The sequence below is a fragment of the Ctenopharyngodon idella genome, chromosome 10 (genome assembly GCF_019924925.1).
Source record: "Ctenopharyngodon idella isolate HZGC_01 chromosome 10, HZGC01, whole genome shotgun sequence".
NCBI lineage: Eukaryota > Metazoa > Chordata > Actinopteri > Cypriniformes > Xenocyprididae > Ctenopharyngodon > Ctenopharyngodon idella.
The window spans coordinates 8180495-8196127 of record NC_067229.1 but is presented as its reverse complement, the minus strand read 5'-3'; the positions used below and the strand labels follow the sequence as shown (position 1 = coordinate 8196127).

The 15633-nt window shown below is 37.7% G+C and overlaps 1 protein-coding gene across 2 annotated transcripts; it reads right to left on the bottom strand.

The window, feature by feature from the left end:
- Positions 1-6017: 6017 nt before the first annotated feature.
- LOC127520426 (platelet-derived growth factor subunit A-like) lies at positions 6018-14321 on the bottom strand. Of its 2 annotated transcripts, none has more exons than XM_051908479.1 (6): positions 13527-14321; positions 12940-13036; positions 10686-10793; positions 10419-10606; positions 8073-8193; positions 6018-6557 (listed from the first exon to the last, which is right to left on the bottom strand). In XM_051908479.1, the coding sequence occupies exons 1-6, from the start codon at positions 13587-13589 to the stop codon at positions 6547-6549; spliced, it is 588 nt and encodes a 195-aa protein (XP_051764439.1). In that variant the 5' UTR covers positions 13590-14321; the 3' UTR covers positions 6018-6546. The 2 variants fall into 2 exon arrangements, with proteins under 2 accessions (XP_051764439.1, XP_051764438.1); XM_051908478.1 differs by having other exon boundaries at positions 6018-6560; positions 13527-14224.
- Between the last annotated feature and the right edge of the window lie 1312 nt (positions 14322-15633).

Sequence of the window (15633 nt, the reverse complement as noted above, 5' to 3'; positions counted from 1 at the left end):
GATTAAGGCATTTATCAAAGTTTGATCAAAAGTTTCATTTTCCAATAAAAGATGATACATTTTTACATTATTCGTTACCCCTTTGCTGATTTTGAGCCAAAGATAGATTTGATACACTTTTATGTATATTAGCTAGACAGGTATACAGACAAACAGATGGACGTGTTTTTAAGACCAGTTCAAAAGAATTTGGTTATTAAATTTCTCTCTTTCACACTAACGCTCACAAACACAGACTCCCTGCTGTTTGACTGACTGACGAGCGCAAGTAGAGAGTTCATCAAAAAGCACTTAGCATCCACAACACATCCTCTTATCAGTTCCTTTTATCGCTTTCCTTCTTTTCGGCTCTCTTTCCCTCCCTTCTTTTGTCTCAGCGTCTAACAGAGACAAAGTGGGAGTTCCATGGGGGGCTCAGTGATGAGACACATTGTGTGTGTGTGAGGGATGGATTGACGGATGGATGAATGCTGTTGAGGAGCGACCATTTAGCTGATAGTGATCAGCCAGTTTAACTCAGATCCCCCCACCCAACTCATCTACCTCCCTCTCTTTTCCCCCTAGCTCCATCCATCCTTTTGTTCAGGACCTGCATGTCTCTACTTCTCCTCATTGTTGCTTTGATTGAGCCTCAGTAGCTCCCCTATCACCACACACACATTCACTCACACACATTCTCTCTCATCTCGGATCAAATCCTCCATCCCTCCCCCCAAGAGTATTAACCTACCCTGTTCCTCAAAGTAGAATGTCACAGCTGGACTAATCCATCACTTGCAGACCTGAGACATTGACGAACCAGACGTAGCACTGCTGTCAGTTTACACTTCCATTATTGACTGCATCCTCCAACCCGATCCTAATTTGTAAGGACTTTACGATTTGGTGACGTCGTATAAATTCGTACACATCCACCATTGGCTGCATCTTCCAACCCGATCTCAAATTCGTAAGCAAGTTGACGATTTTTTATGAATTCATACGATCTGGCTCGTACAAAAACATACATATTGTAGGTAAAAAGTCACCATGAAGACCCCTAAACCTAACCAGAATGTACATAAAAGTACAAGTGAGATTGTACGAATACATAAGAATCTGCCACCAATGCTGTTATGTAGTGATCTTACGATTATCACATAGTGGACGAGAAGAATGGGAGAAGAAAATCTCCAAGACTTGCAGCGGTGGAGGTACTGAAGCAATATTTAGAGGCTAGAATTTAATAGATGCTGTTGAGTGCTTTTGACTACTTAACAACCACCTAGCCATGCTCCCAAAAACACCTAGAACACCCTAACTTGTGGCGTAAAGTTTTACAGTGATTTCCCAGAGTTAAAATGGCTTTTAGCTATCAATACCACATAAACTGTGGTAAAATCACTGCAAAGCATGGCTTTGAATGGCTTCCTGCTTTAGTATGACTGCAGTAACTGTAGAATACACAGTTGAATCAATCTCAGGTATGTTGTGACAAAAGATGTGATATTACTTGTAGCCCTTCAGTCAGAAAGCTGCCAGGTGGGATAGCTTAAAACAGGAAATGGACATACCTGCCTGGAGGCCTGGATTCACAGCGTTGGATCTTTCATATCAGATCAACACTTTGTGAAACAAAAGGCATTTTCTGTAAGAACAATCACGTTGTGTTATATTCAGCTCCACCCTGGAGGAGAAACACTTTCTCTACGATATCAAAGGATGTCAGTTGCTGATGTAAGGATAAAACAAATGAAGTGGTTGTTTATTGTACTCACAAGAAGGCTTTCAGAAGAGAGAGGGAAAATGAGAATGAAAGAAAGAAAATGGGTTGAAATGTGAGTCTGAGAAACAAATTCCCTGTGTCCTTTCCTTTGTTTGCTTCCATCTGAGGTCAGAAACCCGAATCCATCCGACATTCTGGAAAAGGCCATTCTGTAATTTACACTATTAACCGCAATAAACCTGATTTCCACACATGACAGGGTTTTAACTGCTGAATTAAGCTTCTGTACTTGAAACAGATCTCTCTTTTCCTTCTCTTTCTCACTTTCGTTCTGAGGCTAAATGAGCTCAGACTTTTTTTAAAACCCAGTGAACTGCCTCTCTTTTTAAAAGATACACAGGCACACAAGAAACGCATGGGAGACTAGACTAAAAATGAATTCTAGCATGTTAGCATGTTGCTAATAACTTTATTCAGACTACAACGGTTCAACAATCCAATCAATTCCCAATGGACAATATCAAGTCCTGCCCTACAGTTTGTTCTTGTTCGAGAAGCCACTTGGATATACACCACAATTGGGAAGAAAAGATTATCGCAATTTCTGTATCATGCCAAATTTAACATTGCCATGTTGCTAAGATAATAGCATGATACACAAATGAGCAAAAATGCAGATGCAAAATGGTTAAAATACTAAATTTATAATTCATCAGTACTTATAGGTTTTCAAAGAAATGTACTTTAATCAATATTTCAACATTATAATCAAGTATGCTTCTGCTGTTTACTGCCTACTTTTTGAAAGCCTTCATGTCAGGAGCACACATGCTAAATAGGCAGCTCGCTAGGTTTTTAAGCAAAGTGGAAGTGTTGGTTTAAGTATTACAAAACACACCCACACATGCTCATCACAGAACAATTGTACTTAGATGTCACTATCACAACAAAGTCACACTAATGACTCACATTGGTTCTATTGTGCCTTTCAACACAGTGATTTAAAGTAGAGAAAGCATGTTTAAGTCCTCAAACCAACATGTTACAGCATTTGTGGGTAAGACTTGTAATGAAACAAAACTTCAAACCATCATATGACGTTATTCTGTCTTCAACAGTTTTGTGTGTGAATGCTAGTGTCTGTGACAGTAACTGGCAATTATAATTAGCTCTCATTATTGAAACAACACCGGGTTTCAGCACAAGCCAATTCCAGGAGTCCCATCAAAGTTTCTAGAGCAGCCAGACAGGGACTGGGCAACCAGTCAGGACACAGTTTGGTCTAAAGCGGTCACTGTGGTTTGGATATGAATGTGTGTGTTTGTGTGGCTGATGTTTGCTTTTAATATGCCAAAACCTGACACAGCAGCTTCCATCATCTCAATTATCGTCATATTAGAGAATGAGAGCTGCACGAAATAAACCAATCAGAACTTATTAGATGCCTTAAGAAGTCCTCCAGGAAAGTTCATACATTCTGTACCAGCAGGGCTGAGCAGGCGTGATGTGACGAGATGACAGCAACAAGCAATTTGTCCGTCCAAAATGACATGAAAAATAAGGTGTGTCTCTCTCGCAATGCTATGCAGCTAAAGAGGTAAAACTATGAACACATACCTTCTATATTCATAACCTTTGTGATGCTTCATCCCACGGCAGTTTTTTAAATGGTTTTCCCTGTGAAACTTGAGGGATTTGTGATATAATATCTTATTGTAAACCGTCTACAGTCAAGTATCTCCTCATCCATGTTTGATAAGGTGTCTAAGTCGCAACATCTAGATACTGGGGTGCCTCAGGGCTCAGTGCTTGGACCACTTCTCTTCTCCATCTACATGTCATAATTAGGATCTGTCATTCAGAAACAAGGTTTTTCCTATCACTGCTATGCTGTTGACACACTCTACCTCTCATTCCAGCCAGATGATGGTAGCTGCTCGCATCTCAGCCTGCCTGACAAAGATTTCTTGCTGGATGAAGGACCACCACCTTCAACTCAACCTTGCAAAGACAGAACTGCTTGTGGTCTCAGCCAACCCAACTCTTCATTACAACTTCTCCATTCAGCTAGGTTCATCAACCATAACTCCATCCAGGACAGCCAGGAACCTTGATTGATGATTGAAGCTGTGATTAATGATCAGTTAAACTTCACAGAACACATTGCTAGAACTGCCTGGTCCTGCAGATTTGCCTTATAAAACATTAGGAAGATCAGGCCCTTCCTATCATAGCATTCTACACAACTCCTTGTCCAAGCTCTTGTTCTATTCAGACTGGACTATTGTAGTGCTCTTTGGCAGGTCTTCCTGCTTGCACTGTCAAACCTCCAGAGAATGCTGCAGCAAGAGTGGTCTTTAACAAGCTGAAGAGAGCGCACGTCACACCTCTCTTCATAAACTTGCACGGGTTGCCAATTGCTGTTCACGTCAAATTCAAGGCACTGATGTTTGCCTGCAGAACGACCACTGGCTCTGCACCCCTATACCTACACTCACTACTTCAAACTTACATGCCCCCTAGAAGCTTGCGTTCTGCAAGTGAACGGCGCCTTGTGGTGCCATCCCAAAGAGGTGCAAAATCACTTTCACTAACCTTTACCTTGACTGTTCCCTGCTGGTGGACTGACCTGCCTAACTCCACCCATGCTGCTGAGTCTTTAGCCATTTTCATGAAATGGTTGAAGATCCATCTTTTTCATCAACATTTGACCCATTAATACAGAGAGCCCTATTTTAATGATCTAAGCGCATGGTCTAAAGCGCACGACGCAAGTGCACTTAGTGCGTGTCCGAATCCACTTTTGCTAGTTTAATGATGGGAAAAATGGTTGGCGTGCCCGGTGCATGGTCTAAAAGGGTTGTCCCCATTCTCTTAATGAGTCATGGGTGTGTTTTGGGTCAGAGTCTCAATCAGAGTCTCATCTCCCATTCCCGTTAAAAGCCAGTTGCTCTCGCGCCATGGTGGATTCGCTATCTACATGGCAGAATTTGCAAGTGGAAAAACTGAACGCTTCTCTAATGAGGAAACGGATCTGCTCGTACGCGAGGCTAAAGCATGCGAGCAGACGATCTACGGGACAAGCCGGATCCCACCAAAGCATTTTTATATTTATGCAAATAATAATAATCTTTTACATTGAAATCCTTTTATTTTTTATATTTGGCATGTTTGTGTGCAGCTGCACGTCCCTGTGTGTGTAATAGGCAGAGTGTACGCGCGTTGTGCACGCGCCTATAGGCGCATATTATTAACGCGCTCTTTAAATAACAAAAAAATACTGCGCCATTGACTTTAGACCAGGTTTCAGTTGGTCAATGGCACAGTCTATTTCAGTTGCCTCAAAATAGCAACACGCCAACAATGCACCTGAACACACCTTGTTTTCAGACCAGCTTGTTTTCAGACCCATGGGTGAACAGATGGGTGCAAATGCATTTGCTATTTAAACAACATAGCTCTGGATGTGAAAATGATAACTGCATCAGGCTGAAACTAGCAAAAAACACTTGCATTGCGCCAGGTGTATTATAGGGCTCTTACATTTATCATTCTATATATATAACAAAAAAAAAATCACCTTGCTACGTGTACGGTGCTAGACTAACTGGGACTAGTCACAGCACTTTTATATTGTTGCTTTGTTGGTGTGGTTGCTTTTATTGTTCTCCTCATTTGTAAGTCACTTTGGATAAAAGTGTCTGCTAAATGATTAAATGTAAATGTAAAAAAAAAAAAATGGTCCAATAAAATTTAGAGGGGGTGGGGCTACCAACTGCTCTGCCATAAAAAATAGAAATCAAGCAACTGATAAAAAGCTTTGTCCCATCGAAGTTGGTTAAAGTAATTTGGTCAGAAGCCACAGAATATTATGGGAAATGTAATTGTTTTGTTCCACAAACCCGATGCCTTAATAATCAACTAAATGTTCAAAGCTGTCACTTTATCTCTAAAGTGTTTAAATGAATCACTATGTTTCATCAGTAGTACAAAAATACGTAGAAATGACATTAAACATTTAACATTCATAATTACAACCATGTGTGATCAATATCAATCAGTTTAGTTAATTATCCAAATCCAGAGTTTCCCAAAATAGTGAGATTGTAGTTGCATTTATCTCAATAAGATTGTCTGTAACACATATTTAAAGTAGACTTAGAAGTGTCTTGTCACCCATCGTTTTGATGCGATTGCATTTGGTTTGGAGAAACATTCCAGATAGACACAGAAGAGATAAGATTTATCACATTGCTCTTGGTTTGGAAATTATGTAATGAATGCAAGTAATCATACTCATCTTTGAGACATATTCATCTTTGTCTGTCAGACAAACACAATAAAATGTATTCACTTTATTAGTATCAGTTACTGTAGATTGCATTTTGTTGTACTCGTTCATTCTACGGCATATATAAGAGAAGATGATTGTTGATAGAAAACTGGCAGTTACAAAAATAAGATGATACAGATATTTGCTGGAGAAATAAAATTTGATACACAAATAAAGTTGTGATAGATGCTCCTTTAAAAGGTTGTTGAATCAGTACTTCGACTGACTGAAGTTCGTTTTCAGGCTCTGCGAGTCTCTGTCATTGCAGTCTCTAGTTTGTTGTGCTTAGCTCCCCTGGGTTTTAATCCAAAGTCTCTCTCCGGGTCCCCTCTAAAGGTGCATCAAAAGTCCAAAGTAATCCAAAAAGGCTGCCCTGATTCGCTCATTGTTCAACAGTTCACATCCGCCTCGTCTCTTCAGATGATATCACTCAATGGCTGTCGTGTAGTCCGAGTTATCTGATTGGCTGCGATGGACCTCCACTGCTTTCTTTTATCCAGTGCCACGCTCACCTTATATCTGCTGTGGAGAAAAGACCTTGTTGATTTGAAAAGACCTTTGACAGCGCACCTGTTGAACTAACAAAAAAAATGCTAACAATGGAAGCCTATGAGTGAAGTGTGCAATGGATAAAAAAAAAAAAAAAAAAGATTATTTTATTGCTTGAAATTTGTTTATTTTTTCTTAATTTTTCTTTCTATTTATCTTAATATTAAAATTTAATTTAATAATATTAAATATTATATAAAATATTATTAAAATAATATTTAATAATATAATAATAGTATAATATAATATTTAATATTATATCATAATATACAATTTAATAATATAATAAAAATAATATATTTTTAATTTTTTAAAGCATATGACTACAGCACATCTGTTGAACTGTTTGTTTATTCCTAATTTTTCTTACTATTTATTTATACTAAATATTGTTAAAATTAAATTAAAATGATTATACTTTATAAATAATATTGAATATTATAAAATATTAAAATTATGTTTTAAAATGAAATTAAAATTATTTAATTTTATTATAAAATATTTATAAATAATATTAAATATTATATAAAATACTAAAATAATTAATTCAAAATTTATATATATATATATATAAAAACAAAAATTGGCTCTCTAGACTGCTTCTACTCCCGAACATGACCCATAAGTCCACTTGGCTTTTATCTTACTGACCATTAGTCTAAATATAGAGTCGGTAAATCTTTACTGCTGCTTTCGGAGAGTTGATCTTATTTTCCATTTCCTCTTCTTTTTTTAGCTCTCCGAGCTGGCCTTTGAGCGGAGGAATGAAGGGAAACGACAAGGCAGGAAAAAAGGGTGGAGAGGGAAAAATAAAACAAGGTGTGGGAAACCAAATGATTTAAAAGACCCAGAGTGCGTTTAAAGGTGCGTTTCCACTCATGATGGGGGAGGAGAGAGAGTGAGCAAGAGCGAGATTTGAAGAAAGACCGTAGAAAGAGAGATGGCTGAGAGACATTACAAAAGAGAAGAAATGTCACTGGAAAAAGAAGGGTTATGATCAGGCAAGAGTTTTAGGACCCACATTAATATTAGAAAATCTTTCCAGCACTGGAGAGACTGAAGCGGGAAGGCCTGAAAACGGTCGCAGAGGTTGCGTTGTTTCTGCTCCATACGTGAGTAACACTGTTGTTTCAGAGATCAAAATATATTGTTGTTTTAATGTTAGTTATAGTTACAGGACAGTTTTGAGTGTCATTGTTTGTCTGGAGCTAGTGTGCTGCTGGCAGCTAAAAACAAAGTCTTGCTTGTATATATTCTTGTACTGAATGTAATTTTTTGTTCTTCCTTGTCATTCATTCATCATCTTCGTTTTATTTTTCAAAAAGCATTATTTCGCTACGCTTCAGCTATGATAAAAAGACATCCACTCTTGCATTGCGTGTTCGCAATGAAGGGAGGGATGGGTTTGTTTGGGTTAATTATTTCAAATATGGTGTTTCTAAGAAATCACTTACTGCGCCTTTAAGGGCGGCAGTGTTTACGTACCTGTGTGTATGCGAGACTCTGAGTGATGTTTGGACGTGCACACACATTCGAGATGATCCTCCAGCTGCACCTGCACCTCCCGGAGTTTTGGCCTCCTGCGTACGTACTCCACCTTGGCCACCTGAGAGAGAGAGAGAGTGTGAGAACATCCTGAGTTGCACGCACTCACTCATAACCCTATCAACAGTGTATTTTTCCTCTGCTTTTCCAGAGGTGAGATAAGGCGAGAGCTAAATGTGACTCGGTCGGTTTCCTGTAATGCAGATGAGCCGCCTCAAACCTCTCTTTCTAAACACACACACACCTCATATCATACTGACAGACTCCTTCCCTCCCTGCCAACTCAGCTGCCCTGCAGGCCCATTTATACAATACTTTATTCAGGTCTGAACACACACACACATTGCTGGCGAGATAAACGGAATAGAACACACCCCACAGCCGTGGCGGAACAGACAGATATTTGCAGCGGTTAACTCAAGGTTAAGGCTATTCGTTAACTAGCCGCGGAAGTTTGGCCTGAAACTCTTTCAGTGTGTTCAGCGGCCCTGAAATTCTCATTGACATTGTCCTCCCTTTGGCACGTCCTACGCCTCACTCTTGTTACATTTAAATCTGAGAAATGCGAAAAGCTTTACATGCTGAAAATGAGCCTGGCAAGTGGCAAACACGGTCACAGCCTAGTGCGCAGGAGACTTTCACCTACAGTTCCTATAAAAAGGCACAAATGAGACAATTTTTCACATGCAGAGAAAGTGTAGCACTTTAAAATGAATGTGGATGGCGTAACTCAGATAACTTGGTCTTGGAAGAAAAACACCTGAGTTCATATTAAGATCTTTCACTTTTGACTGCAGACTTTAGTATCTTGGAAAACTGAGCACAGAAAACTGTGATCTCTTCTAAAATTCCGGAAGAGACACATTCCTCAGGAGAAACATCTGAGAAGCAGGAGAACTAAGCAAAAGCATTTTAGGCATATATATATATATATATATATATATATATATATATATGTGTGTGTGTGTGTGTGTGTGTGTCTTTTATATTATTTTTTATTTATTATTATTAATGAAAAAAAAAAAAAAATATATATATATATATATATATATATATATTTATAATTAAATATTAATTTAAATATTTAAAATATAGAAATATATTATTTTAATAATAATAATAATAACAATATTTGTATATAATATGTTACATTAATGATCTATGTGCATATAAAATATATTACAATGCATAAGTAAAACATATATATATGTATGTATGTATTTATAAAAATTTTAATTTGTCAAATTATTTGAAATAATTATAATTGAAAAATAATTTAAATATTTAAAATATAAATTATGAATATAAAATAATTAACTAAATAATCATTTTAATATTTAAAATATAAATTATAAATATTTCTATTTTTATAATAATAATACTATAATACTAATTTATAAAATAATATCTTATATTAAGAATATGTAAAATAATATGTATTATTTATAAAACATTGAAAATCTTTAATTTTCCAAGTTATTTAAAATAATTATAACTGAATAATAATTTAAATATTTAGAATATAAATTATAAATATTATATATAAAATAATACATGATAAATATAATATATATACATTTATTATTGTTTATGTTTTAAGAAGTATTTTAAATAATTATAATTGAATAATAATTTAAATATTTAAAATAAACTATAAGTATTTCTGTTTTATAATAATCACTTCATACAATAATATATTATATTAACGATATATAAAACATGATGATATAAAACATAAAATCATTTATAAAAAATAAGTAAAAATAAAAATAATTTTAAATAATTATTCAATAATTAAATATATAAATGATATATATTTGTATACATATATATATATATATATATATATATATATATATACAGTCAAACCAAAAAATATTCAGACATTTTTGATATTTTTGATATTTTTTTACTAGTGGGTGCAGGACACTATAGTTCATTTATGTAAGTGAGGATAGCAAAATAAAGTAAACTGTGACATTATACCCAAAAATTCTTCATACTGTAGACTACCAGTAAAATTGATAAAAATTTGGAACCAAAAATTATTCAGACACTTTGACCTGACCATGTTTTGCTTAAGTGTTATCTGACATAATTAAGATAAATTTTTTCTGACACAGTTTAACTCTGAGATCTTGTCATATTTTATTGCCATTTTTTTAAACTATAATGAATAAACTGTAATAATGAATGAAATGTTCAAGGTGTAATTTTGGTTTGACTGTATATATATATATATATATATATATATATATATATAGGGAAAGATGTATGTTTTCTCACCTTCACAGTCCTGTGGTGTTTTTTGGACGGGTGGCAGCGCATGTTGCTGGTGTTGCAGCAGCCTGAGCATCGTCTCACCTCGACACACGGAGGCCAGATCAGGAAGTTGGCAGCCGTGGGATCTACCTGACTGCGTGGGATCTCGTAGATCACTGTACGAGTCTTACAGACGGCTGGCACTGCCTCCTCTAAACACACAGTAGCCCATAAACATACAGAACAGGAGCTTTGCAAAGTGTATGTGAGTATATGTGTGTGTGTTTTTACCAATGCTTCTCTTGCGTCTAGAGTGTGTGTGTGAGCTCTTGAGGTTTCTGCTGTCATACAGATGCTCCTTATGGTGGCCTTGTTTAACGTCCTCCAGCACCTCATTCTCTGCACCAAAAGAAGTCAAGCACAAAAGCACAAAGTCAACAATGTTTAAGCAACATATTTTGGCTTGTAGAACAAGCTACCATCCAATGCACAATCCTTCCCTCACTATTGTAAAGAAAGAGTGCCCTTGAACCTCTTTGTGAACCCCCGCCTCCACCAGCCCGATGGAAAGAAATTAAGAAAACCCGGTCTGATTACTAAGTAAAGAATAAAGGTGTCTGCCAACCTGCCAGCACACTTCATTCGAAAAACTTCTTTGATACACAGATCATAAAGCAAATATATGCACCGCCTGAGGACACACGGAGAAAATCTAGACTCAACAATAAGATGTTCGGAAAGGATTGTGTCATTTAAAATGCTTTAGGGACGTCTGGTTAGTTAGTCTGACCAAAGTGTGCAGTATTTAATCATGCTGTTCTTCGGATCCACAGAGCCATTCAGCCATACAGCGAGACGACGGGGGACACAGATGCCCCTGTTGTTGCCCCCGGAAACCGGCCCAATGGAGGAGGAGGGTGGTTTTAATTCAGGCTTGAGCACCGAGGCCGACCGACCCGCTCGGCTTTTCACACAGTCGTTAGCGGAGCAACAGACCTCACAAACGCAAACACTACTTGAGCTTCAGCCTCTTTTCTTTCGCAAACACACAGACACACACTCACACGCAGAGATGCACACAAACTGAGGAATTCGACATGAATAATACATTACAGCAGCGCTGGCATTCAGCCGCACTCAACTCATAAAGGCAGCATGACAACAGTATAATGGAGAGAGTCTCTTGACCTCCCTCAGGCACCAGCCACACAGACGCAGCTGTTTGCATTTCAATTACAGCGCTTATGGGCGAAATCAAATTTGAGACTCATATCGTTACGGCTGCAGCATTTCCTCATTAGATGCGCTGGAAGTTTATATTTGAGGCATTGAGGATATTTTAACCCTTTCGGTTGGGTCTTCGCTATTAAATCTTGCCATTTAAAAAAGCTCCCATTCAGGGTCAGGTGATCCGAAACCAGCCAAATCATACTGGGCTTCCCTAAAAATGATTTGTGGGTCTCTTGACTATACATCATTGAATGAATAACTAGTCAACAGCATCTTTACAGTGTAAAGGCAGCTGTAGATAATTAAAAAGACAAATGACGATTACAAGATACAAGAAAAGACAAATGACGATTGAGAATGCAAATAAATGCAAGAAATAAGACCAATAGTAATGTAGTATGCAAATGCTGCAATCGATGTCATCACTGTCAGTTGTAATTTTGAATATCGAACGTTCTATCATTGTAAGTCAGAGAATTTTAAACTTAACATTTTAAAAAAAATCTCTTTTTTTTAACATTTATACACAAAACATGCTTACTGGAGTTAATGAATCATCTCTCATGCTTCAATAATGGGAATCTTTTCATAAGATGCAATTTAAAGAGTTACTGTAACCACATTTTCAAGGGGCATATTTGAGTTCAGAATGTTGGTGCTGCCAAAATGTGACATCATTTACCAAGTTCAAATGCTGATGTGGCGCCGCGAGTGCTGGAGCAGGACTGCGGTTTCTAGGCAACAGGTGCTGAGGCGTTCGGTTTAAACTCGTTTAAATGGCGAGGTCCATGAACTTTGAGTGCAGTAAAAGATTGAGTGAGTCTCCTCTGAATGGATATTTCCCACAGTCCTGTTCTCCTAACATTGCACCTCAACACTTTGGACACTTGACACATTGTGCTGACATTAGTTGGGTTTCACTCATCTTCTAAAATCATTTTAAGTGAAAAAATCATTCTCGAACGAATCAAGGACTACAACAATTCTCAGATTTAGCACAACCCACATTCCTGTGGTAGTTGTAGTCCTTATTTAGCAAGTTGTTTAGCGAACAACTGGCAAGAAGGTTGAGTGAATGTTTCAATGACTCATTCATAAACTTGTCGCCGCCTTCTATATTAAGATGTAACCTGCAGAAAGGGCCACTAAACAAAACAGTGAATGAATCTGAAGAAATCTATTTCCTTTAGAATAGATTCAAGATTCAGATATGAATCACAGCTAACTGCTATTGCCTGGTAGGTTTAGGATTTAGAACGTATTCAGCCTATCCACTCCTTTTGTGAAATAATCAGAAAAAAAAGCAAGACTTTACCTACGAAGTCAATCTCCAGGATCCTCTGGAGGTCGCTGATGCTGCGGATCTCGCTGTTAGCGAGTCTCTCGATCAGCTCTCGGGGAATCGGCGCTTCCTGTGGAAGAAAATAGTTATTCAAAAATTAAAATGAATAAAAAGGCATTGGTTGTGGACCAAACCCCTTAAGTTCTTTAGTATATTGTTTATTAAAAAGTATTTAATTACTTTGTATCTCACGGTTGCACCACTTTAAATGTTTAAATTCATCATATCAAAATATTTGTGTAAAATTGTATATTTTCATGGTAACACTTTACAATAAGGTTTCATTTGTTAACCTACTTAATACTTCTACAGCATTTATTAATCTCAGTTCGTGGTAATTATAACATATAACTAATAACTTGTTTAAAAAGTAGATTTTAGAAAGTTTACGAGCAATACGAATGTGTTAGTTTTATGACCACTAAAGTTCCAATGAAGAACTGCGTAGTGACAGGCCTTACAATCATGCATCATTTATAAAGGAATAGCTCTCTAGTGCGAAACATCGTGTTCCTCTTCCCCTATCCCCACTGAGTATGTGTTCAAGATGTTGGTCTTACCTCAGCGGCTGCTGAAAACAGAGGGAAGCAGCAGAAGAGAAAGTGGATCAGCGCGGTTCTCATCTCCCCTGTGGTCCAAATGTGTCCCAGCGCAGGCGAAACCTTCCCGACCGGAGCCGCAAAGATGCTCCAACCGGCGTGGAGCCAGGGAACATGCCTTTCCACAGACAAATCTCTCTAAGGATAAACTCTTCACAAGTCTGAGAAAGCCCTAAAAATGACTCTCTGAAATCAAACAAACCCCTTTTAATAAGATATTGTCGTTTTTAATCCATTAAATTACAAAAGTCAGACCCACAAAACTGTGCGCGAGATCATTTCACAAAAAAAGAAAACATGAATGAAGCGATCCTTCATCCTTGACCGCATCGCTTCTGAATTTTATTTTAAAATTCATAAAATCTAAATCCAAAGGTAATCCTAGACTCAAAAACATGGAATAGAAAGTCCACAGTTATCCAAAATAGTCCATTTAATGCACCTCGTCCACACTCTGTCCTCATATAAAACTGATTTGGTTCAAACTTTAACAGGTCTCGCGCCGTGGAGGGGATCTGACAGTGAATGAACTGGCGCTTCTCTCATCTCCTCAACTTAAACTCAGTGAGCCGCGCGCCCCCTCAGGACGAGGTAATTTCTGCTAACCAGCCTTTCAAGTCACCGCGTCAGAGAAAAACTGCAGCGGTGGGGATTTTGATTCATTTCAGTGACTCGAATCTTTTCAACCTGTTAAAAAAGATTCATTAAGTGACCCTTGGTTACATCGTTACGTCAGTACGTGACGACGAGTGACTTCAGTCGCTCAACCGATTCTTTAAAAAAATACCGTCACTTAAAAGATTTGTTCACAGTTTTTTTTTCAGAAATGAAACACCACTATTAATCATGGTTTACCTTGCTAAACCTATGAAGACAGAAATTATTTCCACTTCGCTCCTCAATATTTTACGAGTGAGGACGTGACATCCTAACTAAACAAGCGTCGCGTGTTATATTTGAAAGAAACTGTTACGTGCCAGATTCAGTATTCTTAATACGATTCAAAATCTGAAAAAAAAAAATTAAAAAAAATGCTTTTTTCCTTTATATTCAGACTTTGGAGGTGAGTTAGCAAGGTAATTTCCTCGGAGCTATTAGAAAGTTAATAGTTAACACATTTAGTTCAGATTCAGACAGTGTTTACATTAGCTATGTTCTGTCAGATAATGTCTAACAGGAGAAATAGGGTGAGCGAGTTTCAGGGTCTACTAAAGCCAGTGTTCTCCTCAGTTTTAGATGAGTGAATCCTTAATTAGCCCCACTGAGACAGGAAGCACCACAGACAGACAACTATTGAGAAGAAATTATTGGAAAGAAGGCAACACTGAATAGACTACAAGAAAAAAAGGAAAAGGTGAAGACAGCAGGAGGTGAGCACATGTCCTAGAGTTGAAACAATAGTAGATAAAACAGACACGGCACACACACTAACTTCCAAATTGGGTTTGGTGCAGTTTGGTGAGGTAAAAGGGAATAATGGAATTCTCTGGAAGCCTTCCATCCATTCCGTTCATACCACAGATTGGTTCTCGGGAATAAAACACTTGTTGTTTTCTTGTATAACAACATACATTATGGTAGTGCATGTTCCCATTTCATTACATACAAGGGTTTGTGTGTATGTGTGTGTGTGTGACAAGCATGAGTTGCATTCCTGACCTGGCTTTAGCCGTAAGATGGAGAGGAATGTGTGAGGACCCACGCACACACACTAAAGCTTCAGCAGGTGAAGAATCTGGAAATCCAGCGTCTATGTAGTTCATGACTGACATCTCAATGAAGACGGAGGGGGAAGGGGTACGAGGTCAGACTAGCTGAACAGAAAGAGCTGATATGGAAAGACGTTTTGATATGGGTGGATATCTAGCAACAGTTTGATATGAAGGAAAAAGGAAAAGCAAATGAGGGGACATTTGTTATGGTTGTGGTAAAAATAGGCAGAGAAAAAAGGGACTATGGGAGTTGAAGTCCCTTGAGATCCCGCCTTGCCAAAGAGAATGAGTCACAGCACAACCACATCTACCAGTAATGTGTGTGGGAAACCTCTACGGAGCACGCAGATGCATAC

Excerpts from the sequence above, each read along its gene's own strand:
- LOC127520426 (XM_051908478.1), bottom strand. The coding sequence starts at position 13,589 with ATGAGAACCGCGCTGATCCACTTTCTCTTCTGCTGCTTCCCTCTGTTT. Across the intron at positions 10,607-10,685 it reads TAGACGCAAGAGAAGCATTG|AGGAGGCAGTGCCAGCCGTC; the intron begins GTAAAAACACAC and ends CTGTGTGTTTAG. Across the intron at positions 8,194-10,418 it reads AACACCACAGGACTGTGAAG|GTGGCCAAGGTGGAGTACGT; the intron begins GTGAGAAAACAT and ends TCTCTCTCTCAG.